We start from the raw sequence: 23,796 nt of genomic DNA on the forward strand, positions 1-23,796 counted from the left end.
GTCAATGTGCCACTTGAGACTGTACTTCAAGCTAGAGCGGAAAAACTCTCCTTCAACACTTCCCATCCTATCTCCTACATTTCAGAAGAAAGATCAACTTTTGGTTCATTTTGATCTGTTCTGCATATAGCAGTATTGGTCAAACTTGTGGTTGAAACTTGGCTTTGAATAGCACCAGATAAACACTTTCTTCTCTATTCCTCTTTGTACCGCTGGTTCCTCGAGAGAAATTTGAAACCTGGAACTTGTCAGTCAGCCTTGCTTAGGCGGCTTTGCTCAATTTGCGAGTTCGTGCTACGCATCGAGAAGCTCCAAGCTCAAATCTACCTCTTTCAAGTGAAATCCAACAACTTCAAGTTTTGATGCCATCCAACCTAATAATCATCTCGAACCAAGAGCTTTACTTGACCTCTTTGGTTTCAAGTATTGTTTTCGTCTTTCGATATTCTTCTTAACATTCATTTGTCTACCAATAGACCTGGACCTTGCTAATACAAGTCATTTTATAGTCATCATTCACAATGGCACCCGTTCGTCGCCAAGCTGCTGCTAAGAAGCCTCGCCCTCGCAATGTGGCCAAGATGAGAATCGACGACACAATCGCGCGTTGTCCCGGCGGTACCCCAGCGTACCAGCACCGGAAGGAGTTCCTTCTCGGTCGTCCCTGTTGCACCGAGGACGAAGTGAAGATGGCACGCGGGGCTGACTACAAGCCGCTGCCCACCTACAAAGGCCTCCCGGCTGGAACAAAGAAGGCGGTTCGCCTTACTCATGAAGAGTATTGCCTGATTCGGGATTGGCGAGTGCAGAACGGGGTAGCTCCCTTCAGAAAGAAAACCTTCAAGTCCAAGTGGGGTTGGAACCATGAAGACGGGTGGGACGTCTATTACATGACCCACACCGATCAAGATCCATCCTACCGTTAAACTTTGGTGGCCTTACGGGCACTTGTGAGGAGAATCGTTGCTTTTTCCCTCGCCTTATTATGCCATCAGGATGTAAATACGTGTACCTAGTAGGACTGTACGAACGGTACGTATCACTCGCTTAGTGGAGGAATGGGCAGGGTCGGCGCGGTTCTCTAGGGATTCTAGTAATGCGAAGCAGGATTCTATTGTATTTAATTCTTTAGTGGATCGTGGGGGAATTGGCGTTATGCATGGCAGGGTTTTTGTAACAATGGTATATGTGGAGGATATTGGTTGGGGGACCCTGGGACTGGGCTGGCGTTGTATTATGGTATATTCGGAGGATTTGGCTGGAGACCCTGGGAGCGGGCTGTTTTTTTAAGGTATATGAGGGAGATTGGGGGTTGTGTCCCAGTTCTCCAGGAACTCGAAATCTGGTGGTGGTGGAGTGAGATCGCACCACACCAGTTGGAAAGGTCGGACAAGGTGTCCTGCGGTCGAAACTCGAACCATGGTTGTTCCTTCCGTGGCATCCTCGAACCCACCGCTGCAATCAATCCACCAACAAGCAAAAAACTCAACTCACAAGACTCCACGGAACGAATCACGCACACACACACACCCACACCGCATCGTCTACCACCTCCATCTTCAAATTCCCACACAATCTCTTTATCATCTGTATGTATGTGTATCTGTATGTACGCGCACCTCCAGATCTCATGACTTCTTCTCTACTCTATCTACTCCACTCCACTCACTCTCGACCCTCTCGACCCTCTCCAACTCCACTCCACCTCTCGAGCTTCGCAACATCTCTAATTCTAATCATGGCAATCCAATCTCTCATCAAGTCTCAATCAACACAGCCATGATTCCGACACACGATACACGATGACAGACACACCTTGCGTTACCTTCACACAATGTGTTTTCTGTTCTCTGTTTCCTGTTTCCTGTTGCTTAGTACACGATGGATGAATTGCCGGATAAATGGACGGAAGGATAACTATTCAGATGAATGTTTTTTTTTCTCTTTTCATATTTGCCACCGATACTGTAGCTCAATGATCAATGATCAAAGACTAGAATAGCCGGCGCGGTTCATATTTCCGTTTCTTTCCTTTTCTTTCCTTTCTTTACTTGTCTTTACTAGTCTCTTCCTCTGCTTCTAAAACTAACGCGGAGATTCGTTGAATTTACAAAATTACAAAATTACAAAATACAAAAAAAACAAAAAAATAATCCCACTCATGCATCATCGTGAAAATCGAATCAAATCAAATCTTGGTCTTGATCTCATACATGTATGTGATTTCATAATGATATGTATGAATGATATGATGATTTTGAAATTGCAGCTCAACAAGATGATGCCTAGATACCTAACTAAGTTATCATCTACTTCTCCATCTCCATTTACTTCCTCCTCTTCCACTTCCCCTTCCCCTTCCCCTTCCCCATCGCCATCCTCTTCCCACCCTCTCTCCCCAAATTCAAATCACCCACACAGACCAAACTTTACAAACGAAGACTACCTCCATCAAGAACAATCAAACAACATAAATCCCCTGTATGAATAAAAGAATCAATTTGTATTATCATTAAGTATCTATAAATTTGTCGTTTATCTTATTCACACATCTACCTTCATTTCTATCTTCATCTTCATCTTCATCGCCTCCACATCCACATCGTCATGGCATAGACGCTCTCCAATCCTGACTCCAACCACTACTACACCACTCAACTCTCTTCATCTCCTCTTCATCTCCCTTCCCCATCATCAGAAATCCAAAGTCTACTCATGCCATAGAAAACAAGCAATCAAAAAAACAAAAAACAGATAAAATAAACTTGTATATAATCAAGGTTATTACTGTAGGTATAATCCAGTAAATCAATCAATCATCCATCCATCCATCCTGTTCTGTCCCATCCCATCCAATCCTAACCACGACAACTCTCGTTGTCGATTCCCAAACACCGAAACCCCCAACAAAATCAAAACCAATCCAAAAACCTGAACGCAGGTAAAGAGATGAAAAAGAAACGAGGAGAGAAAGGAAAAAAGAAAGATACCACCACCAGATATATCGAATTCATTACTCATAACAGCCGTGACTTCCTAACGAAGAAAGGGGCAAGAGAGGGAAAAAGATACAGAAAGAAGAAAGAAAATGGAAATACGCCTGCCTATCTAGAAATCTGACGCCAAGCGACAATTCATCAATTCAACTCACCAAATTGATGAATTGTCGAAAGTATGACTGAAGGCAGATAGGAAGAAAAAAAGGAAAATTTGTAATCACACCTTACTCGAACCATACCAGTATGAACAGAGTAGGAATAATACCTAATTGAAAGACAAACAAGGATCATAAGAAAAATTTACAGAATTGACACCAACAAGTGATTGATCATCAAAAACTTGAGGAGAAGAAACAGGATCAAAGAATGCCACTGATGGGTCATTCATAGGAAAAGAAGAAAAGTCAAAGTTTGTTTGACCTGCATAGTTCATTGATAAATCAATGTTCTGTTGCATCGAATTGTCGAAGTTGATGTTGCTGGCAAAGTTTTGTGTGTTGATCGACGGGTATACTTGGTGAATCGGAACTTTGTTGATGACATTATCGAAATCAGTTGGTGCGTCATGATTTGGCGACAGACTGTTAAGCATATTCTCGTTCATCTCTTCATCATCGTTCTCATCGTCTTGTTGAGTATAATCTGCTGCTGGCTCTTCCACCTCTTTGAACCAATTTTTCAACTCCGACATTGGAGGCCAATCTCCTCCAGCCTTTCCACCACGCTTTTGAGACTCCTCAACCTTACTATTCTTGTTTCTACCCTTGGATTTGGGTTTGAAATGCGCTCTTCTAAGGTGTGCAGCTGCGTTGTAGTATGCTCCATACTTCTTTTTCTGTGTCGCGCACGCCTTGCATTTTGAGAGTGGCAATACGGGCTTTTCGCGTCCTTGACTGCTCAGCGGTTCAATGCAAACCCACTTCTTCACCATTCTCTTATGTTGTCGATCGCAATGTCTTCGAAGCTCATGTTCGCCACGAAACCCATCAGGGTGTTCATCACATAACTTGCAGAATACGCGTTCGTGCTTTGGTCGCTGATAAGCGCGCTTTTCGATAGCAATCTTATCATTTGTCACATCTTTCGAATCGAGCCGGGTCATTGATTGTGATGAGTTGACTCGTGATATCGAATTCTCTTCACCACCACCCTTAGGCATAAGTGGTCGTGCAGCGGCAATGTTACTAACTTGTAGCCGCTGCTTATTACGAGATGATGATGACATACTCGATGAAACACTTTCAATCGATTGTGACTTTTCCATCTGTTGAGCAAAAGGTGCAGAAATTTGAGATTGAGCAAAGGCTTCCGTACTAGGAAAAGAAAGAGAAAACTGAGAATCATTGCCAACACCACCAGCCCCAACAAGTAGTTGAGTTTGTTCCTCGTCGGAAGACCGACGACTATGATGAGTAGAATTATACTGAGGAGCAACGGGATAAACAGAATCATCATTGATACCTGTAGAAAAGGAATTGTTCGAATTGAACTTCATCATTTCAATACTTTCCACCAGAGGCTCGTTAAAGAGACTATTTTGTCGACTCATGTTACTTGTGTATGTAGTTGCATCAGTAAGAGTCGTGGTTGTAGGCGTGCTAGGAATGTTGAATGACTGTCGCGATTGTTGAAGTTGCATCGGTGTTGAAGAGTGCATCGATACCGGAGAAGGCGTAATCGAGAAAACTGGGGTAGGTGGGACACCAGTAAATCCGGTACGGAAGAGGAAGTCGGCGGGGTTTTCAAAACCTTGGGGAACCTCGAGAACTTGTTCTAATTCCGGTTTCCGTTGAGACATAGAGCGCTGAAGGGGGGAAGCCGAGGTTTGATGCGAGAAGGTGTAAGAGCTGTAGGGCTGATCTTGATTAACCCAAGCTTCGAGGGCGGGATTTCCTCGGCGGAGATCATTATGGAGTGGAGGGGGCATCGCGCCGTTCTGGGTAAATGGTAATCTTCCGGAGCGTGTAGATGCACTATTCATTGAGCTTGCTCGCATCATGACGGGCTCAGATTGTTGAGATATTGTCCGCGATATTCCGGTTGCTTCCATCCGGTCCTAAGTATCGTTAGAGCCAGCTCAGGGAGGAAAACCACAGGGGACTCCTACAGAAGACGGGTGTCGGGCCATGGGAGCTCCACTGCTTGACAAACTTCGGGGAACATTGTGTCTTCGTTGTGTTTGTTGTTTGTATATCGGGGATCTGTGATGGGGAAACGACGATGCTGACGCCGAGCCGGATGTGAGGGATGCGATTTGCGCTTGAATTTGCTCTTGCTGTGCCAGAAGGAATTGAAGTTGATCCTGATCTACCGAAGTATTGAGTCTTAACTGAGACGACATAGCAAGTGTCTATTGAAATTTGTTAGGTAGTCTCCAAGGACTTTTCGAATTGCTGGTGTATGATAGTGGAGACTGTGTCGTCGCTTGCAACGTTGTCTGCAGCCTCACGTAGTTAGTAAAGAGCATGATTACCAGCATATTTCGTACAGTAGCGGGTGCAGTGAAGAGGAGTTGAATGATGAACATGAGAATCCATGACATACGTATGGATGAAGGATGCAGGTAACGATGTTACGAACCGTGAAGGTAATGATATTTCTTCGTTTGGAATATTTGATAAGATACTATGGTTGCGTGGGAAGATAGGGAAGCATAAAAGTAAGGCGAAAATAATGAAGTTAAGATTGTGGAAATGGGAAAGGCGAACTATGTATTGTATGGGCAGCGCGACATGGTAAGATGGGGCTCATATGAAATTGAGTTCGGGATATGGATGACACGGCAGAAGAACGGATGAAGTGTGGGTTGGGATGACTCTGATGACGAGACAAATCAAACAGATTAAACAGATTAGGATGTTTCGAGGTCAGACCAAAGAAGATATGATGAGTACGGGGGGGGGGATATACCGATGTATGAGATGGATGTATGGATGTATGGTGGGTGTATGGGTGGATGTATGGGTGGATGTATGGGACCTTTTCTTTTATTTTTTTGGAAGTATATGAGTGGAGGAGTGGATGAGTGGATGTATGGGTGGATGTATGGGTGGATGTATGATTTTTCTTGGTATACTAGGATAAGAGATAGGATAAGGATTAAAATAATGATAACGACTTGATCATCTTAGCTACTTTACTATATTAGGAAAAGATGAAGTTTGCTGTGGATATATATGTCTGGATGTGTGGATGTGTGACATTGGGTGTGGCATTGCGTGTGGTTGTTTTTGATTCTAGTCAACTGTGGTGGGATGAAGATTGAAAGTCGTGAGTGAGGATCGAGGGGATGAGGAAATGAGGGCCAGTGAGGGGCGTGTTCAAGATTCTATGGTGGATCGATTTCTTGTGGTTATTGCTGTTATTGTTATTATTATGGTTATTATGATCATCATCATATCTATCATGGCTATGATGATAATGTGGAGGGATGGGAGGTGGGAGGCTTGCTGCGGTAGATTCCCAATAGTGCTAACGCTGCATAGGTCTCGTAGTTCAATACGTTGCTCCAGAACATCTCTTCCTCTCTCTCGGTACATCGTAATTGTAATCTGTCCGAAATAGAGATTGACAACATAGAAAGTCACACACCAGGAAGTTAAGTTACATGAGGATTCATGAAGTTACACCAAACAAAAAAGAAAGATTGGAGGTACGACTGACTGGGTAGCTATGTAAACACCAAAAGCTCTCCTATGTGCTGGTATAACCTCAGAGGCCAAGCAGATAGAAGCAAGACATTCTCCGTTTGACACTCCCCCACGTGCTGATAAGTAATCATGTCATCCATCATTCATCCATGGTTTTCCCATGAGGATATATATTTTTGAGGGCATTCGCGCTATGTACGTCAGTCGTCATGTACTCAGTCTAGAACTAATGATCGACTTCAATTTTTACCTGGACGTATAGCCACTACTCGCATTGGTCTATTGAAAATGCTTAGATTTGTCTCATGATCAACAACAACAACAATAATAATAATAATCATTAATAGTTAGTAATAGTAATAAATATTGCTTTCTACTTCGTATTGAAATCCTCTCGTTTTATTGGTTATAATAGAAGATCATCAATCATAACATCAATCAAAAATTCAAAGCTTCACCTCTTATATTACCTATCTACTCGTACCTTCTGGTCATGACTAATCCCCATACTTCGAAATCTTTTTATATCGCTCGATGAAGCCGAATCGGTTTCAAGACTTGACACGTCCATCAAAGCATCTCATTCCTTGTAGACTATAGGTAGTATTTGTTCATGCTATATATCCATCTGTATATATCGAGTACCTATATATAGGTATATATACCCATCGACCGAGATTCGAGAAGAGAGAGATATTAATTGTCATTCATCTCCCTTAGAAAGCCAATTAAAATAATAAGGGTCGTGGTTCATTTCCAACCATCACAAATCCCCTTTTAAACTCTTTCTAGAATTAGACGAGGAAGAAGAAAGGAAAGAAAAGTGAAGCAACGAGTAATGATCTTCCTGTCAAACTGCGGCTCATCCCGACTGGCTGATGACTACTAGGTAGGTACCTAGTAAAGTATTGAAATTGGAAGAAATGCTCCAAGCAAGCAACTTAAACTCAAAGCTCCAAACTCAAAATTCAAAGCTAGCCTCGAGCTAGCTCAGATCAACCCTTGAAGATTAGGCAAGGCAACCAAACTCGCTAGTTCGCCTCATAAATTTTATACTACAATTTATGCCAATCATAGGTAATTATGATTCGGAAACATTTGATCAATCTGAGTCGGAAGCTGAGAATCCACTCTCCCTATTCGTTCTCTTTGACCTCGTAAACGTGTTCCACCACAGACTCGACACGTACGGTGATTATACGAACCAACACATCACACTGTCTGAAGATGGTTCGCCCAGGTTATTACAACTTCCAAGGTTGCCTTAATCTCGACCACTTTTACTCAAATAACCTTGATGTCCACCCGTCAGCCATCAGCCATCAGCCATCAGTGATGTGATGGGTTATTCTCGGGGACGGGATTATTTGATCGTTGATGGGTGATGGAGATGACGGCCGATGACAATTATCATCATGCTAGGTATCCTTTCGCTTCTTCAGAACGGGCTCTCGGTTGACTCGGTTCTGCGTTGTAACTTGTAACCAACAACGCAAGCTGAAATATCTTCTCCCAATCAACCCAAGCCTACACTACTACAATTGATGATTGGTAAGTAAGATCAGTAATGATTACACGAACAAAACAAATTCCTGCTCTCTCGTCGGGCGTAGCCGCTTTATTACATCTGCATATCGGGCAATGGTTTTGGCCCATATGGTATTGCCAGGACGTAGCCATCATTCATAGGTATTGTTTGTGATAGCCGTGTGCAAACCCCACGAATACGCGGCATTTTCCCATCTCCCATGTTGTCAGACCAAGGTACGCTGTATACCGTATAAGCAAGGGACGAAAAGGCTTTGGAGGCATTGCGTTACCCGTAGCATAATCATCACGCCCTTTTGCAAGCTCTTTCGCGTGGACTGCACGATGTTATGGTGCCCAACATCTCGCTGGCCTTTTCTGGCCTTGATCTGCGAGTTTGTTAGATCTGCCGGATGTGTTTTTGGCTTTGACACTTTGCATTGATTATTGAGTATATTGTACCTTTGTTCTGGACCCGAGTCGATGGTCGGAATGCAACCTTCCACGGCATGAGAGAAAAGGGAAATGTGATCTTGTCATCTTGAGCAGATATGCCTTGTAAAGAGCCTGATCTCTATCCATCGGCGATGCCCGGTAAATGGATTGATGCCCAGGCTCTAACTTGACTTCAAAGTCAAGATTTCCAACGGCTCTATGGACTGGATGTGAAGACTCCTCGAAACCTGCGTTTGACTCTTTTGAACCATAGCACGTGACGTCAACTGCATCACCCTTCTGATTGTTAAAAGATGTTACATTTTGTTGCATATCGCACCGTTGGCCGGTCAAAAATGCTATTCTCGGTATAATCTACGTTCATACATGCATGCATTCAATTGCGAAAAGAAGATCACTTCCTCTGTGTCAAATCAGTGAGTTCACGTCATGTGACAGTCGGAGAAACCTGTCGGTCAAAAATGAATATGTTTATCCGAACCCCGCTGCGACACTAGCACACTCTTAGAGTCGTACCTACGAAGCTCGAGCCTAGAAGATGATGACAGCTTTGTGGAAATGCGATCATAGCTTGTGAACTTCGTCCTTATCAATGAATTTTTGTCCATCTGGAATTCGCAATTGCCATACAGCATGATGCGTAAAGCAATTCCAGCTTTGTTAGCTATAGCCTCAATAACATTAGCTAGTCAAAATGTGTTCAGTATTCACGATGACTTGCTTGCATTTCCACAGGTATGCGCAAGCCCAGCGAATTCATAAGCCATTCTAATATAAAGTCGTCAAAAACTCACGAAACAATAGTATGAAGTAGTATTTTCAAATGAATTTCCTTCTCAAGAGGAAGCATATTTTATCGCCAATCATCCCAATTCGCCAATCAGATTTTCAGGTAATGAAGAAGATCTTAAAAGCCTACAATCATCTCAACACCCTATTCAAGATGGTTCCACCGATCATGAGTCCGAGCCTCCCAAGAAAACCCACGAGCTCATGTATCTACATGGTGAAGCGCATGTATGCACAATTCCTATAGTTTCTCTACCTCCGCGAAACGAAACCTCAGAAGCCGAAGCTCGCGCTGCTGAACAAAAAGAGCTTGCTAGAGCAACGGATCGTGGTTGGGAACTGCTTCAAGATTTGGAGAATAACTGTCTATATTTCGTGTCTGGATGGTGGTCATATTCGTTCTGCTACAATAACGAAATCACACAATTTCATCAACTGCCCGCACAACCCGGAAAGGCGGCATTCCCACCCCAACCGGATCCATCAGCCCAGGAATTCGTTCTTGGAAAGGCGAAGGCATCACCAAAAAGCAAGAATAAAGAGGATGAATGGGGCAATCAAATAGAAGCGCATGAGGCACCCAAAAATGGGGAATCACCAAAAACAGAATTACAAGTCAAGGGCGACATGCGTTACCTCGTTCAGAAAATGGAAGGTGGCACAATCTGCGATCTCACAGGCAAGCCCCGCCAAGTCGAAGTTCAATTTCACTGCAACCCTAATGTCAAGGATCGTATTGGATATATCAAGGAAATGACCACATGTTCATACCTGATGGTTGTATACACACCCCGCCTTTGCGACGACGTGGCATTCATGCCACCTAAAGCAGAGAAAGCCAACAGCATAGTCTGCAAACCTGTAGCCCACCAACAATCCCAATCCCATATTGATTCCAACTTTATCACCTCTTCACCCTCCTTGGCCTACGCTAAAAATCCCATAGTAATTGGCGGTGTGACCGTCGGCGCAGGTAAATTCGTCGGTAAAGAAGGACAACGTCTACCTATCCCCCCGGACTTTGGAGATGGTGAGAGCGGAAGCCGGACAGAAATCATTGCACGCGGCAAAAGCAAGGCCCAGGGAGGGAAGGTCGAAGTCATTAGTCCGAAATCACTGGAATCAATGGATCTCGACCCGAAAATGATTGAAAAGCTACAAGAGGAAGTCAAGAAGCTGGCAGGTGACAAGGGCTGGAAAATTGAGGTTGTTGATGCCCCAGGACAGGTTAGAGAAATCTTGGGAATTGTCGAGGATGATGCAGGGCAAGGCCATCAAAAGGGACCCGGAAAACCTATCGAGGGGGAATCTCAGAAGTATGGCGATAAGAAAGATAATAATGTATATGAAGATGAAGATAGTGAAGAAGGTAGCGAGGAAATATTCAAGGATGAATTATGAGGCTTCGTATCTTCTATTTTTTCTAGGGATTCGGCGGGGGGCGTAACCGGTTCGTTTCAAAGATACGATGTAATACATGGGAAATAAAAGATTGTTACATATATACCTGTGTGGTTTTATTGTGATCATAAAGTGTCCAGGTAGTTGTGTATTTGGCCTATATATGATAGGAACTTTAAGCGAATTCGTCATGAGCGAATATGTTTTTGTTTCTCATTTTGAAGGAAATTTGATATTCATTGGGTATGGTATATACGGAGGAGTTTGGATCTTAATATCTATACCTTGAGCTTGAGTTTTCAATGCTGGTGGGCTTGTAGACTTATGAGCTTAAAGGTATATAGGTAGGTCTGTAGATTTGTAGATTTGTGAGATTATAGGGTTGTAAGGGTTCTGGATGTTGGTTTTGTTTCTTGGATGAGTGGATGGGTGGATGCATGGATGCATGGATGGATGGATAAAGTAGGATTGTGAAAAATAATAGTATGGGGTAGGTTTTCTGTGTGGATGGGTGGCTCGGTTGGAGAGAGGGCGAGAGAGGAAGGGAACAGGGGTAGTGGTGGGACTTATGTATTGAAGATTTTCATTTTGAGAGGTCTATATTGAAAATGAATTTCTCTTGATCTGCATCTCTCTCCTTCTCACGAGCTCCGGGGTGATAGGCAAAATCCATGGATGCAATTTCTTCCTGCTTCAATCGTACGATATGACTTCGAGTTTTTTTATTTTTCTTCTTCATTTTTTTTCGATTGGAAACAGTTTATTGAAGGGGCTGTTGTTATGGATGAAGTATCAAACTGTTAACCACTGCTATAACTCACCCGACTCGGCCACATCGTTTGAACAGTCCTCTTATTTTCACGGAGACGATTTTTCGCTCTTAAAAGAGCATACAGCACGAAGATGAGAATGGTTTGCTGCACGAGGGTACAGAGAGTAGTCCCCGCAATCGCGATCATGGCGCTGACGGTGGCGATGTCTTCTCGACATATATATTCGGTTCCGTTGATTAGGATGCCGCGTCTGATTGGGGTGCTGTAGATGTTATGTTAAATTGTGTGGTTGATGAGAATCGAGGCTCTGTTGGTGAGGAGGGAAGTTCGGTTGAAGATGATGGATGTCATGTCAGATGTGGTGGAGTGGCTGTGAGTTTGTGGGTGGGTTTTAGGAAGCTTTGGATTTCGTGGATGCTTTGTGTTTCCGATGGGCTGGGGAGGGGAGTCGAGAGTTGCTTGGGGTGGATTTTATGGTGAGATTGAATGGTGGAATTGGCCAAACTCCAATGGAAGTATGCGGAAGGAAGAAGTTCGAAGTAATTGCGGGGAATTCAATAATAGTTTTATTGAAAGATGTTTCGTTAGACGTTGTACTAGGTGAGTGATAGCTTCTCGCTACCTGTGCTAAACATTCAATAACGTAACGATTTTGCGTCTGAGTTTACGACCTTGGTGACAGAATATAGACAGTCGCTTGAATGAAGATGTTCGATCGTATCGATTGGATAAGAGAGCATTTCTCTGTTTGGGCAAAATCATGCCAAACTATGTATCATGATCGAGTCTTGATATTGATGTCGAGTCTTGATCCGATCATTGGCACTAGCCTCTCAAGATTGATCATTTGCGAATGTTCAATTTTGACAATATATTTGAATGAAAAATGATGCTGATCATCAGGGCCTCCCAAGTAATTGGGTTCTTTCTAGTTACAAATCGTGCTCTAAAATGCAATTGAATACCAGCAGCCTACCAATTTGTTGATAATTACAAGAAGTCGAACGATATGTTACCCTGTATACACGATAAAGCACTGTGGTTTGAATGCAAAAAGTTCAAGTAGGTAGATGAGACAAGTGGGTAAAGAAAAGTGCATTGAAGTAGATCATTGCAATTCGAAATGGGATCTGAATACTCCAGGGCGAGGTGGGTGTAGAAGACAGATAAGACGTAGAATCATGCCAAAATAAAGCGGTATATTCTGTCAACTGGTTCATCCCAAGCTGAAAGACAGGGGATTTTTCTTAGAACGTGGCTGCACTTCTGTCCTCAGATATTCATTTCAAGACCATAGGAACCAACGTCCGATCGTAAAGCGATGTCTTCTTTCTGCTCGCTGCATATTTCTCTCCAACAGTAACGCTAGCGCATAGGCTTCACCGGACTTAATAATCTTCCAGCTTATAAACTTCATAAGCCGGTTCCTCATATGGATGAACTCTAACAGACGCATTAGAAACGAGAAGCACGATAACATAAGAATCAAACTTGCTTCTTCAAAGCTGCAACCGCATTTCTAATGGTCTCCTCGCCAACACACAAAGTTTCGAACCTGACTTCTTGCACCTCTTCCAACGCGCCTACAGTTCCGATATTTGGATTTGCGGTATCACCTGGTCGAAATTGAGCAGTGCCTGTCGTAGCCCAACAACATTCAGTATAATTTCCAGGGCCTGGATAACGTCCAGCTCCGGCGGCGAAGATAGCAGCTTTACACGCTGGAAGTCCCGATGGCGGGACAAAAAATATCAGCTTGAAGCGCTTGGGTACGATGGAGAGTGTTGTCATATTTATGGGATTGAAGTTCAAGAGGTATCAATTAACAAGGATGAGTACCTAAGTCTTTACATGTCGGTTGTCGTCGACGATATCATGGCAAACAAACGGACACGGACATTGAATTTGTGGGGCACTGTTTGGCCCCCATGCTTATTACTTATTGTTCAAACAAATACCAATCTTTGTGAACCTGCAAGACATTTACATGATCTAATATATCACGATACACGTATCTTCTCATGCGATCAGATTGGTTTTCTCCAAAGAAGTTCCAAAGAAGTTCCACTATTGATAATTAAAAGGTCTCTAAAACTCAACACTTCCACGGCTAGAGCGCTTTTTTCCTTTCTCATCTTACATCCTTGGATGCTGCTCTCCTGCAGTTATCAATCATCCCAGCAGATTATTTTGGAGTGAGCTACAGGTTACTGCTGTTGTTGTGGATCTTTTGATTTACAAAAGCAAGAAGTGCTACGGAGTACTTTACAACGATTATCAGCCTCACCGCTGAAAGGATGACTTCGTACCTGCTTTTAGCCTGAAAATTACTTACCGGTTCATGACAACCCAGGTTTCCCGAGCCGCACACGAGCTGCACTGAAGATTTCTACATGACTATACGAGGTTACATCAGGCTTCTCTTCACTGATTCGAGGACGCGAACAAAGCTGACTAGCAGGAATTGCCAAGGCTGCATGACTGCGGGGTAATCACTGTGTAGAGTCGGGTTGATCAACATTACTTGCATTGAACCTGCAGTAATATGCTTAAAGCTTACCTGATTTCAAAGCTATATTAGATTGATTCAATAGCTTCTTCTTGGCTACAGCCCTTAATAAACGCTGAATGACAACGGTTTCCACATTGGTCTGAGTCTGACATGATGCCGATATATATGAGGTCTCAATTCCAACAAGACTTGAGATGAACAGAAGACAGTCTTCCATATAATTGACAAGTACTATCAAAAGTTTCCATTGCTCAATTTGAGTTGGATTATTCGGCATCGTAATAATGATTTCATCACTTCCGATTCTTGGGTTCTTTCTGGTTCTTGCGGATACCACAAATGCCGCCTTTAAACCCCCATTTAACAATACTCTTGAAAGGGGAGTAGCAACTGAATGCAAGACTTGTCCATATTCGCTTTGCACAAATAAGGAATACTACGATTACGAAACCGTTGTATCGCTCATCTGCTGGACTACTGGTACAGTCATCGATGGTGATAGGTAAGATTCAATTCCAAATGTGAGCAAATATATGGAATACTAAAACATCTAGTACGTGGTTGAGAACAAGCGATGACTGCTATATCACCCAATACGACCTCGCTGATTATGCTGGAGAATGTAGGTATTCTTGTAGCTCAGATTTAAATGTTACTAACACCAGATACAGATGAAACTGACCTCAGCTTTTGCGGACAAGATTCTACTATTGAGCATATAACAACAGCTCCTGCAACCACAAAATATAATACCGAATGCAATATCTGTGATGATAACGCGAGTTGCGAGGTTATCAAATATCTGAAATATGGAACTGATATTACAGTGACTTGCTGGACTGATCTGGGGGATCTCGTAATCAATGATAGGTATATCTCCGTCTTCAAATCCTTTGCTTCGTATTTCACCGCGGATTAGACAGCTGACAGCGACGGAAATAGTACCTGGTTGAAAACCACGGATAACTGCTATGTGGCACAAATTGGTCTCGAAGAGCCTGCCGATAAATCAGAGCTTGACTACTGCGGCCCAGTAGGCTTTATTCAAGTAAACTACACGTCACCCGAGAAACGTGCATCTTCCCCGCTCAATTCTTACGAGAACTCACATCGCTCTCTCGCTAAGCACTCGCCCCCTTCCTCGTCTAACGATATTAATAAACGGTACCTCCTCAACATTACAGTTGGCGAAGATTACGCTCCTTGCTACAGTACCCCCTCTTCAACAAGTCAATTGGTCAAGAGTTATGAATGGGATCATGGTGTTTGGGTACAATGCTATGTGAATAGTTTCGACAACCCAAATCCGAATGAGACGTATTGGTATTTTACGACAGATTTTTGTTATGTGAGAGAGATAGATTTCTGGGAGAGTTTGTTTGATCGTGAGTTGTTTTCCTCTCTTTTAACGACACGTGGAAGCAAAAAAGGAGAAAGGTGAAGAAGGATAATATGCTGATTTGAGATAGAATATCGATTCCCAAGTTGCGACTTGTTTGATGGTGGAGATGGAAGTGGGGATACAGTTACTGCCCGTGAGGTTTCTAACTAGAACACCACCGCTGAAGCTTCGCTTTGAGTTGCTCATAATACATATTGCAGTCTTACTCTCAAAATGACATTGTTCTAGACTCTTTATTTCAATCCAAGTTGATTGTTGAATGCCTAAAATTTACCTCCAAAGCCAAAACCTGTGGGCCACATTACAATCATACTTTTGATAACAAAACCCATCTTTCTGTAGAAATTGAAATACTCTGCTAGGGTCATATCTTGCAGCAATTTCTTTCATGGCTTTAATATTTGTAGGTAGATACTGGGCTAGAGGATGTTGGTCCGCGTAGCAGTCCTTCATGATAGGTAGGGGAGGCTGGAATTTTGAACTGCGCTAAGCATTTCGAATTGATCGCCAATTGATTCAACCGCGCCCGTCGTAGTCTCAGGCTAATACTCACTATCGAGTTGTCTGAGCTGACAGTAAGAGTGTCAAGATGTGTGATCGAGATCAAGATTCCGTTGAAGCAGACGCTTGACCAAGAAAGTTAGGAGAGTAGCCTCCACTTCGAATTGCAAACGGGATCTGATGAAAAGAGGTCATTTTAATAGCAAGATAAACTTATTCTGCTGAATCGGGAGGATTTATACATTGTGCTGGTAGTCGACAGGCTTCGGACCTGAAATTTTCCGTCAGAAAGAGATTTTGAGACTTCGAGCAGAGCAGAGGATGAAACTGTATCGATTGACCTCGATCAATGACTTGTTGACCGTGGTATACTCAGTATCGGTTCCAAAAAGAAGTTTTGCTGTCCAACATGCCAGTGGAGATAATTCCGGGATTGAACGATTTCTCCGTAGTTGTATCGCTCAACAAAGTAGCAAGATTCTCGTCAATAGTATATTTTGAGGATATGACAGATGCTGTTTTGTTAGAAACTCCGGGGGTCCCGATAAATGCCGCAATCCTGGCTTCCATAGTTGTATGTGTTTGTTTTCGGAGTTTCAATCTTGGCAGAACGGAGTTTGGATGGCAGAAGAATGTTAGGTTGCGTGAGGACACAACGAAGATGAGTTGTAATAATGAGAAGAATAGTATTCTAGACAACCACTCGGTAGTCATGATGACTGAAGCTACTGTGCCTCGAGTGGATTAATTCATGCAGGATCACGGATGTTAAGTTCAAAACTATCATTATTTGCCTGCATACCAGGGAAGATTACTACACATATACCCTGCAATCTATTCATTAATTGATTTATGTTGAAGGTGGATTCGATGTAATGTGCTACAATCAGCCGACTGAACACCATCCTTGATAGACATCTAGTTGTTCTAGTCCCACTTATCGCTTAACGCCCACATCACCCCTCATTTTGACAGCCAAACAATATCATATTTGTGTTAGTTGCTTCTCATTGCCTTTGATCTTGACAGTCAAGAATAATTTGCGAATCGGCACTGGTTCTGCCTACTTAGATACGTGCTTGACTCGGCCGCTAATTGCTGGAAAAAAATGATCTAGGAGTTCCAACCTCATTATTCTCTCGAGTCGAAACTATGAAAAACTAAAAGGCCATATCGTCTCAATTTTAATGGTCTGGGGAAATCCGCTGTAATTGCCAGGCTACCTGATCCTTTGGAAACAGGAGAGCTTTAGTAGAATGTTCGAATTATGGTTCTAATTGCGGGCATATAACCAGTGTAGGCAATAGTATACTATAATGAAACTGTGGCGCGTATTAGTATATTGATATTGCAGCTAATATATATAAAAAGGAGGCTATACCACTTTTGTATATATTTATATATTTAAAGAATATTAGCAATATACTGAAATATTGGAATTCAATATAAAATATATATTCTTATTCAAATTAAATAATAAAATTCTATTTCTTATTTCAAATTGAATAGCAATTCCTTATTTCTAGTTTAATTTGAATAGGAATATATATTTTATATTAAATTCCAATATTTTAATATATTAATAATAATATTAAATAACTAAATGATATTGAATACTTTTAATAATATTGAATTCTATATTATATACATATGTATTTCGAAAAAACTCGATATGTATTACTAAACTAACCCGTATACGAAATACGGGAAATACTATTGCCTACACTGCATATAACTCCATGCTGATCCTCCACTAGATTCCAAGGATTATCAAAATCTATGCGAATATTTCTTGCAGCGGCGTCTGGTCCTGGCTAAGTTTGATCCACTCCATACTCTTCTTCCACAGCCTCAATTGCTTCTCTTCATCCTGGCTCTCTGGCGAGCTTTTATCCTTGTTCAACATCACATAATAGCCACTTGACCTGCGGTACTCTTTCCCAACTGAGATATCAATCAGATCTGCAGCTGCGACCTTGGTGTTGCGCAATGTTGGAACTAGATATTTCAAGAGGGGTTGCAATGGACCCAGTACCCCTCTCATCAGAAACCACCATGCAGATGGCACACCAGAACTCATGCACCTTGAATCTGTAAGTCCACCAGGATCCATAGCAACTGCTGAAATCTTGCTTAACAATGGGTCCTAAGTCATTAGTAAGCAAACATTCAGGCAACATTTGGTTCCAGTATTACCTTGGAAAGTCTTTTGTTCAATTGATACATCCCCATAATTGCTGCCACTTTCGACAACCCATTCTTTGAAACCCACGACCAATTTCCTCTCCAGTTTGATCTGGCGCGGGATGAACAAGAAGCTCCAAATCATCAGGAAGGTTTGGGGGAAACTTTTCAAGGCCACTCTTTCCAGGGTAATGTGAGTCGCTTCCAAGAATGACAATTTTACCCCCTTCCGGCCGAAACGAGCCCAACAATCTCAAGACTGTTGCAAGGTGTGCAAGATGATTGACAGCGATTGAACTCTCATAGTTATCCGAAGTAAACTTTAAACCATCGGAAATGCTCCAAGTGAAAGCATTGCAGATTATAGCTGCGAGCGGAGGCAATCTGCCTGCAGTAATATCCGCCTTGATGACACCAGCATAGCGTTCCACAGCGGCTAATGAGCCAAGGTCAAGTGTATGAATAATTGATCGATCCTCAGGAAAACCAGATAGTGTTTCACGAAGCCTTTGAGTGTTCTCGCCGTATGCATTGCGGACGGTCAACACGGCGGTGTACTCTGGATATCTTGTGAGGAGGTATTCTATCGAGGGAATTGCAAGGGAGCTATTAGCGCCTGTGATGAGAACTGTGCCGCCTTCCATAATGATGAAGGGTGTCGGTAAAAGTTATGCCACTGAAAGCCAGTGACTCTAACACCACTATAGATGCCCATCGTTGCTACTTCGAGGCGTTAGCGGCGTCAGCAACTGCTGACAACTGCTGATAAATCTTTACGCGTCGTGGTCAGATTCCGGTGTAGTGCAGCCGGGTTTACTGCCTAAAAGGCCTGCATATGCAAGCAATGGCCCATTCGTGCTGAGTTTTCCAATAAGACTCATGCTGGTTCTTATAATTCCATAATTGAGGTCTGATTTAAGGTAGACATCTATTGATTTGTTATATCTTATAGAAAACATAAAGAGTATAAATTATCAATTTGCATCAAGTGTAATACGCGTTTTTTCTAAAAGCTATATAGTCGTGGACTAAGAAATAATGTTAATAAATTCAATCAATTCACCGACTGTGGCTGGTACGTGCACGCACCTTGCCTAATGCGATTGCAACTGAACCCGGGGAGAGAGCAGGGCGAAGAACCACGACTGAGATTGTCTTTACTTAATGTGCTAATAAAGGATTAGTAATATATATATTTACCTCTGCTGGATGTCCACTCAAAAAGCATCCAGGCCAGGTAGTTAGGACCCCCTATATCACATCTCATGATGTGGAGTAACCTCGTTCTAACCCATCTCCAATTCAAATTCCAGAGTAATATCTTCCCTCAACCATGTCCGCGTAGCCTCAGGTCCCCATAACATCGTCATAATTAGTACACCGAGCTCCTCCAGATCCACTGGTTTCGCCTTTGCAATCGCTTCATCCCAACGCGTAACCCATATCTCGTGTCGCTCTGTCTTTTCTTGAGCCCTAGACCAACCGATTGCAGAATGCGCATTCCAAAGCGCTGCTTGTGCAATAAAGAATACATTCAGACTCGTGGGGCTGTCGTAACCAAGTTTCAGAAAGCTGTATACACCCTTCAGCATGAATGTGGTAATAATAGTGCGTCGGATGCTTTCGTCAACAAGCCAGGACTGCCAGTCCGACTTGCAGCCTGTTATCAAAATACTCGTGTCTGTTGAGCCTGGCGTAGCCAATGTAGTTTCTTCTGTGTTGAACGTTAGGGCGCTGAGTTGGCTCGCCCATAAGATAGCGATCGCCTCATCGGCTTCTGCATGAGCTCGGAGACGAATGTCGCCATCGAAGAGTCGCATCATCTGGTAAAGTAGGAGCGCTTGTAGAGCCGCAAGAAGATCCGTTCTGGAGGCGAGAAGTGCATTGGTGCTTGCAATTAGCTGCTGGCATTTGTGTTCCAGATTTCCAAATACCAATGCTTGATTTGCCACGCCCTTCATGCAATACAAGGCGCACGCGCTCATTGCATCCCGAAGAGCCGGGGAACAGCTCTGCTGGAATTGCATCTGATGGATGAACATTGTGTGGCCGTACTGTGCGAATACCCTCGGGATTCTTGCTAGTCGCTTCGCTACGAATTCCACACGAGCCTGGAGTTTTGTATCCGAGGTGATGGCTCGTACGATATCTGGATCAGCACTACTTGAAGCCTGTTGAGCAACTTCGTCATGTATGCTATTGAAGACGAAGTTGCCATGACTCGCAGGGCTGGAATAGTTCGGGAGTTCGAATGAAACATCATCCCAGCATGGTGTGAGCAACGACGCTGGTTCCGCGTGATATTGTCCTAACTGCTAATTGCTAGATGGCTGGTCGCCCAAATTCTCCAATATAGGAATAGATTGATCCGCATTAGAATCAGGGCTCCGCTGTGGTTGATGTCGATTTCGACCGATATATTGACATCCAGAGCCTCTCGTGACACAGCGCTGGCACCTCGGCCATGCGCGATCACATTTTCGCTTAGTCTGGATGGATGCATTCGAGGCACGACTTGTGACGTGACGTGCTCGCCATTTTGACTCATTATTTCTGCCTAGAAATATAAAATTCGAGAGTAAATGGAGATTGTAGATTGTTTGCGCTATTGGCGTACATTCTCGATTGTATAGGTTGGACAAGATCGTGGAGGTGGGATTATAGTTTGGTGGAAAGTCCGCTAGTCACAATTCTCCGCAAGCCGCGGACGTGTACAGCACGTGAGCTGTACAGTTGTGGGAGGTGCAAGAAGACTCCATACATGCGTGGACTGACTAAGCAGAAGTCCGCCGAGTCTTACCCGTTTCCTTTTAGTCAATAAAAGCCATGTCCACCAGGTCTACTCTGCTCTTTGATCTTTGCTCAATAAAGCCTCTCATGCTGCAACTTATCAAAACAATGAACAAGCTTATCAGTATTCACGATATACCTATCTATTCATTTTTTAATTGAGTAAAAGATAATTGATTGGTTCTGCGTGAGGGGGTTTAAAGAATGGAACGTAATCTGATGCGTACGCGTCCAGTATGTAAATATTGCTCAACACTATCTCTCCCTGGGCTAACTCAGGTGAGCATACTGAGGCATCGCCAACCGTTACATATCGCAAACCTTCCGGACTTTGTTCTCATACAGTCTCTACCTCTGTTTGTCTTGTAAGCTTCCTCTTTCCATCAATCCACTTAACCTCCCAGAGAATCACGTTGGTCTTCTTAGTCTCCTTGCCCGTTGCCTTTTCTTTGAACGTGGTTTTGCTAAGAACTACCACGATGCCGTCTGGCTTTTCCGGGTTCTCCCATTGGAGAATGACAGAGAAAGCGTCTTGAACCGATGTACCAGAGCTACGGATGTGTTGAAGGCCTTGCTCAGATTGGTCATACGTGTAGGTATTGTGGTTGATTCTGGCAGTTCGCCTGTGTCAGATATGCTTGCCAAGATTTTATGAAGTTTGAGTCGGGTACTTAACTACTAAGCTTGGATCTACTTGCTCTTGGACGGCTTTGAGAGCGAGTTTGGCACTCAGTTGAATGAACAAAGTATCGTTGAGCTCTGTCACCCACTCAATGAGGGTTTGCGATTGAGCTGACATCGTTTGTCGCAATACAGTGTCAACAAAATATTGCGGTAATAATTGAGTTACACACTTATGCGAACAGTTTCGATTGTAACGAGGGGCTGAGGGGCGTGGCTGGTATTTTAGGATTTAAGACGGGAAACCCATTTTATACCTGTGAATCTTTTAACATTGAGCATTTCCCTTTGAGCCACTCTGAATTTCTCTGTGGAGCCTACTAGCGTGTGCGGATTTGCGGAGTTTCTAAGCTCACTTAAGGTTGACTTATAATATTCGATAACCAGCGGAGGATAGCCCATGTCCGTTTCTTCGTACTTTTCTACCCTATCTGATCGAAGGGTTCCGAAGCTTCTATCGCAACTAGCACATCTTAGAGTCGTGTTGTTTACAGCACTGAGACTACAGCGGAAGCAAAGAGGAAACTTTGCGGAGTTTGTTGGGAATTGCGGATTTTACTAAGAAATGCGGAGGAGAATTGGCCCAACTCCATTGTGGAACCCACCTTGCGCATCAACATGCGCCAAATCCAGGATAAGTGCCCACAAAATATTTCCAGCTTTTCGCAGCTCAATTTAAAGTCTATAAAACGTAACCAAACCCGCATGTGAAGACCCCATTTCCTCTAACGAAAGCCAGCATTCATCTGCAGCCAGTCTTCTAGTAAAATTTTCACTTTCCAGGTCGCTCATTCTTCATATTTTCACCATGAGTGATATCGAACAGCACAATAATCTTGTTCTGAGGGCTCCAGATATAGTAAAGACATACCACAGGTCTTCTTACGCCGCCATATCACCTTTTTGCCCTGAGTTATCCCAAGCCGGAAGAACAGTTCTAATTACTGGAGCGTCCGCCGGGATAGGATTTGCCATCGCTAGAGCATATGCCTCAGCCTCAGCATCCAAAGTGATCCTCATAGGTCGCCGTAAAGACGTTCTCCACAATTCGGCTTCCAAGCTGTCAGGAGAGTTCAAAGATACGAAAGTTGATGCGCGAGTCTGCGATATTGGAAACGTGGTCGAGTCTGCCACTCTCTGGTCTGACCTACGTGCTGATGGCGTTTTTGTCGACGTCCTCGTGCTGAACGCAGCGAAGTTCGGAGGCCAAGAGTCGATATTAAATGCAGGTGTCGAGAACATTTGGTTGCAGTATGAAACCAACGTGAGGTCGCTCTTACAGTTCACCGAGCAGCTGTATAAACAAGAGGGTCATGAGGACAGGCAAAAGGTATGACCTTACTCTAATTTTTCTATTTTACATTCGCGATATTTGCCTTGCCACGAAGCACAGTGGCTGATTGTAAGAACATCCAGCATCTCGTTTATGTCTCTACGGCCGCAGTGCACAGTAAATCCATCGCTGCCGCTCTGCCAACCTATTCTCTCAGCAAAACGGCCGGCCATCACTTGTTGCAAAAGATAGCTGGTGAGGTTGACCAGAAGGAATTGCAGATCATCAGCTTCCATCCTGGACAGATTCTCTCTGAGACGAGTAGATCTGCCGGTTTTGACGAGACCTCGTGCGCTTGGGACGATGGTAAGAACTCAACTCCCGACTCAAATTCTCCCTCTCTCTCCCCTCTCTCCAATCTTTTCAAAATTTTACATGATGAAAGTTTGGCTGTGACTAACAATTCTGTACAGATGATCTACCTGGGCATTTCGCTGTCTGGGCAGCGAGTCCCGAAGCTGCGTTTTTACACGGTCGATTTTCCTGGGCAGCTTGGGATGTGAATGAGATGCGGTCTGGAGAAGTCAAGAAGCGCATTGAGAAAAATGCAGATTTTCTTACTATCAATTTTGTAGGACTATGAAATCTGTTTGTGCCTCTTAAATAGAGGTAGGTTTCTGCAGAAAGGACATTAATCCTTGCCCTATAGCAACAGGATCAATATTATCAACAAAAATAAGTTAAATATAAATACTCATCTGAATTCTCATTGTATATATTATATCACAGAGTGATAAAAACCCTAGCCTGTTTTCTGTTCGTATTATATGCTCGAGAGTAAGATGAAAATTTCAGTTC

At 43.2% G+C, this 23,796-nt stretch overlaps 10 protein-coding genes across 10 annotated transcripts; 4 read left to right on the plus strand and 6 right to left on the minus strand.

Moving 5' to 3' along the window:
- Positions 1 to 521: 521 nt before the first annotated feature.
- Positions 522 to 926, plus strand: EAE97_000913 (uncharacterized protein; the record flags this gene model as incomplete). Its single annotated transcript, XM_038871423.1, has 1 exon — positions 522 to 926. One exon carries the CDS (start codon positions 522 to 524, stop codon positions 924 to 926), a length of 405 nt encoding a protein of 134 aa, XP_038737324.1.
- A 1,554-nt stretch (positions 927 to 2,480) lies between these two features.
- Positions 2,481 to 5,910, minus strand: EAE97_000914 (uncharacterized protein). Its single transcript, XM_038871424.1, has 3 exons — positions 5,544 to 5,910; positions 5,107 to 5,436; positions 2,481 to 5,055 (listed from the first exon to the last, which is right to left on the minus strand). Exons 2-3 carry the CDS (start codon positions 5,338 to 5,340, stop codon positions 3,265 to 3,267), a joined length of 2,025 nt encoding a protein of 674 aa, XP_038737325.1. The 5' UTR covers positions 5,341 to 5,436; positions 5,544 to 5,910; the 3' UTR covers positions 2,481 to 3,264.
- Positions 5,911 to 8,403: 2,493 nt separating this feature from the next.
- On the minus strand, positions 8,404 to 8,944 carry EAE97_000915 (uncharacterized protein; the record flags this gene model as incomplete). The annotated part of the gene is made up of 3 exons (XM_038871425.1): positions 8,404 to 8,418; positions 8,470 to 8,565; positions 8,639 to 8,944. 3 exons carry the CDS (start codon positions 8,942 to 8,944, stop codon positions 8,404 to 8,406), a joined length of 417 nt encoding a protein of 138 aa, XP_038737326.1.
- Positions 8,945 to 8,972: 28 nt separating this feature from the next.
- On the plus strand, positions 8,973 to 10,991 carry EAE97_000916 (uncharacterized protein). The gene is made up of 2 exons (XM_038871426.1): positions 8,973 to 9,367; positions 9,437 to 10,991. The coding sequence occupies exons 1-2, from the start codon at positions 9,266 to 9,268 to the stop codon at positions 10,820 to 10,822; spliced, it is 1,488 nt and encodes a 495-aa protein (XP_038737327.1). The 5' UTR covers positions 8,973 to 9,265; the 3' UTR covers positions 10,823 to 10,991.
- Positions 10,992 to 12,983: 1,992 nt separating this feature from the next.
- On the minus strand, positions 12,984 to 13,386 carry EAE97_000917 (uncharacterized protein; the record flags this gene model as incomplete). Its single annotated transcript, XM_038871427.1, has 2 exons — positions 12,984 to 13,038; positions 13,091 to 13,386. 2 exons carry the CDS (start codon positions 13,384 to 13,386, stop codon positions 12,984 to 12,986), a joined length of 351 nt encoding a protein of 116 aa, XP_038737328.1.
- Positions 13,387 to 14,391: 1,005 nt separating this feature from the next.
- Positions 14,392 to 15,659, plus strand: EAE97_000918 (uncharacterized protein; the record flags this gene model as incomplete). The annotated part of the gene is made up of 5 exons (XM_038871428.1): positions 14,392 to 14,609; positions 14,662 to 14,729; positions 14,779 to 14,977; positions 15,050 to 15,492; positions 15,577 to 15,659. The coding sequence occupies 5 exons, from the start codon at positions 14,392 to 14,394 to the stop codon at positions 15,657 to 15,659; spliced, it is 1,011 nt and encodes a 336-aa protein (XP_038737329.1).
- A 723-nt stretch (positions 15,660 to 16,382) lies between these two features.
- On the minus strand, positions 16,383 to 16,724 carry EAE97_000919 (uncharacterized protein; the record flags this gene model as incomplete). The annotated part of the gene is made up of 1 exon (XM_038871429.1): positions 16,383 to 16,724. One exon carries the CDS (start codon positions 16,722 to 16,724, stop codon positions 16,383 to 16,385), a length of 342 nt encoding a protein of 113 aa, XP_038737330.1.
- A 1,499-nt stretch (positions 16,725 to 18,223) lies between these two features.
- On the minus strand, positions 18,224 to 18,838 carry EAE97_000920 (uncharacterized protein; the record flags this gene model as incomplete). Its single annotated transcript, XM_038871430.1, has 1 exon — positions 18,224 to 18,838. The coding sequence occupies one exon, from the start codon at positions 18,836 to 18,838 to the stop codon at positions 18,224 to 18,226; it is 615 nt and encodes a 204-aa protein (XP_038737331.1).
- A 642-nt stretch (positions 18,839 to 19,480) lies between these two features.
- On the minus strand, positions 19,481 to 21,783 carry EAE97_000921 (uncharacterized protein; the record flags this gene model as incomplete). The annotated part of the gene is made up of 3 exons (XM_038871431.1): positions 19,481 to 20,506; positions 21,337 to 21,595; positions 21,656 to 21,783. 3 exons carry the CDS (start codon positions 21,781 to 21,783, stop codon positions 19,481 to 19,483), a joined length of 1,413 nt encoding a protein of 470 aa, XP_038737332.1.
- On the plus strand, positions 21,075 to 23,724 carry EAE97_000922 (uncharacterized protein). The gene is made up of 5 exons (XM_038871432.1): positions 21,075 to 21,218; positions 21,272 to 21,730; positions 21,801 to 22,995; positions 23,082 to 23,304; positions 23,412 to 23,724. The coding sequence occupies exons 3-5, from the start codon at positions 22,474 to 22,476 to the stop codon at positions 23,579 to 23,581; spliced, it is 915 nt and encodes a 304-aa protein (XP_038737333.1). The 5' UTR covers positions 21,075 to 21,218; positions 21,272 to 21,730; positions 21,801 to 22,473; the 3' UTR covers positions 23,582 to 23,724.
- The last annotated feature ends 72 nt before the right edge of the window (positions 23,725 to 23,796 follow it).

Source organism: Botrytis byssoidea (assembly GCF_014898295.1).
Source record: "Botrytis byssoidea strain MUCL 94 chromosome Unknown BBYS_002, whole genome shotgun sequence".
Classification (NCBI taxonomy): Eukaryota; Fungi; Ascomycota; class Leotiomycetes; order Helotiales; family Sclerotiniaceae; genus Botrytis; species Botrytis byssoidea.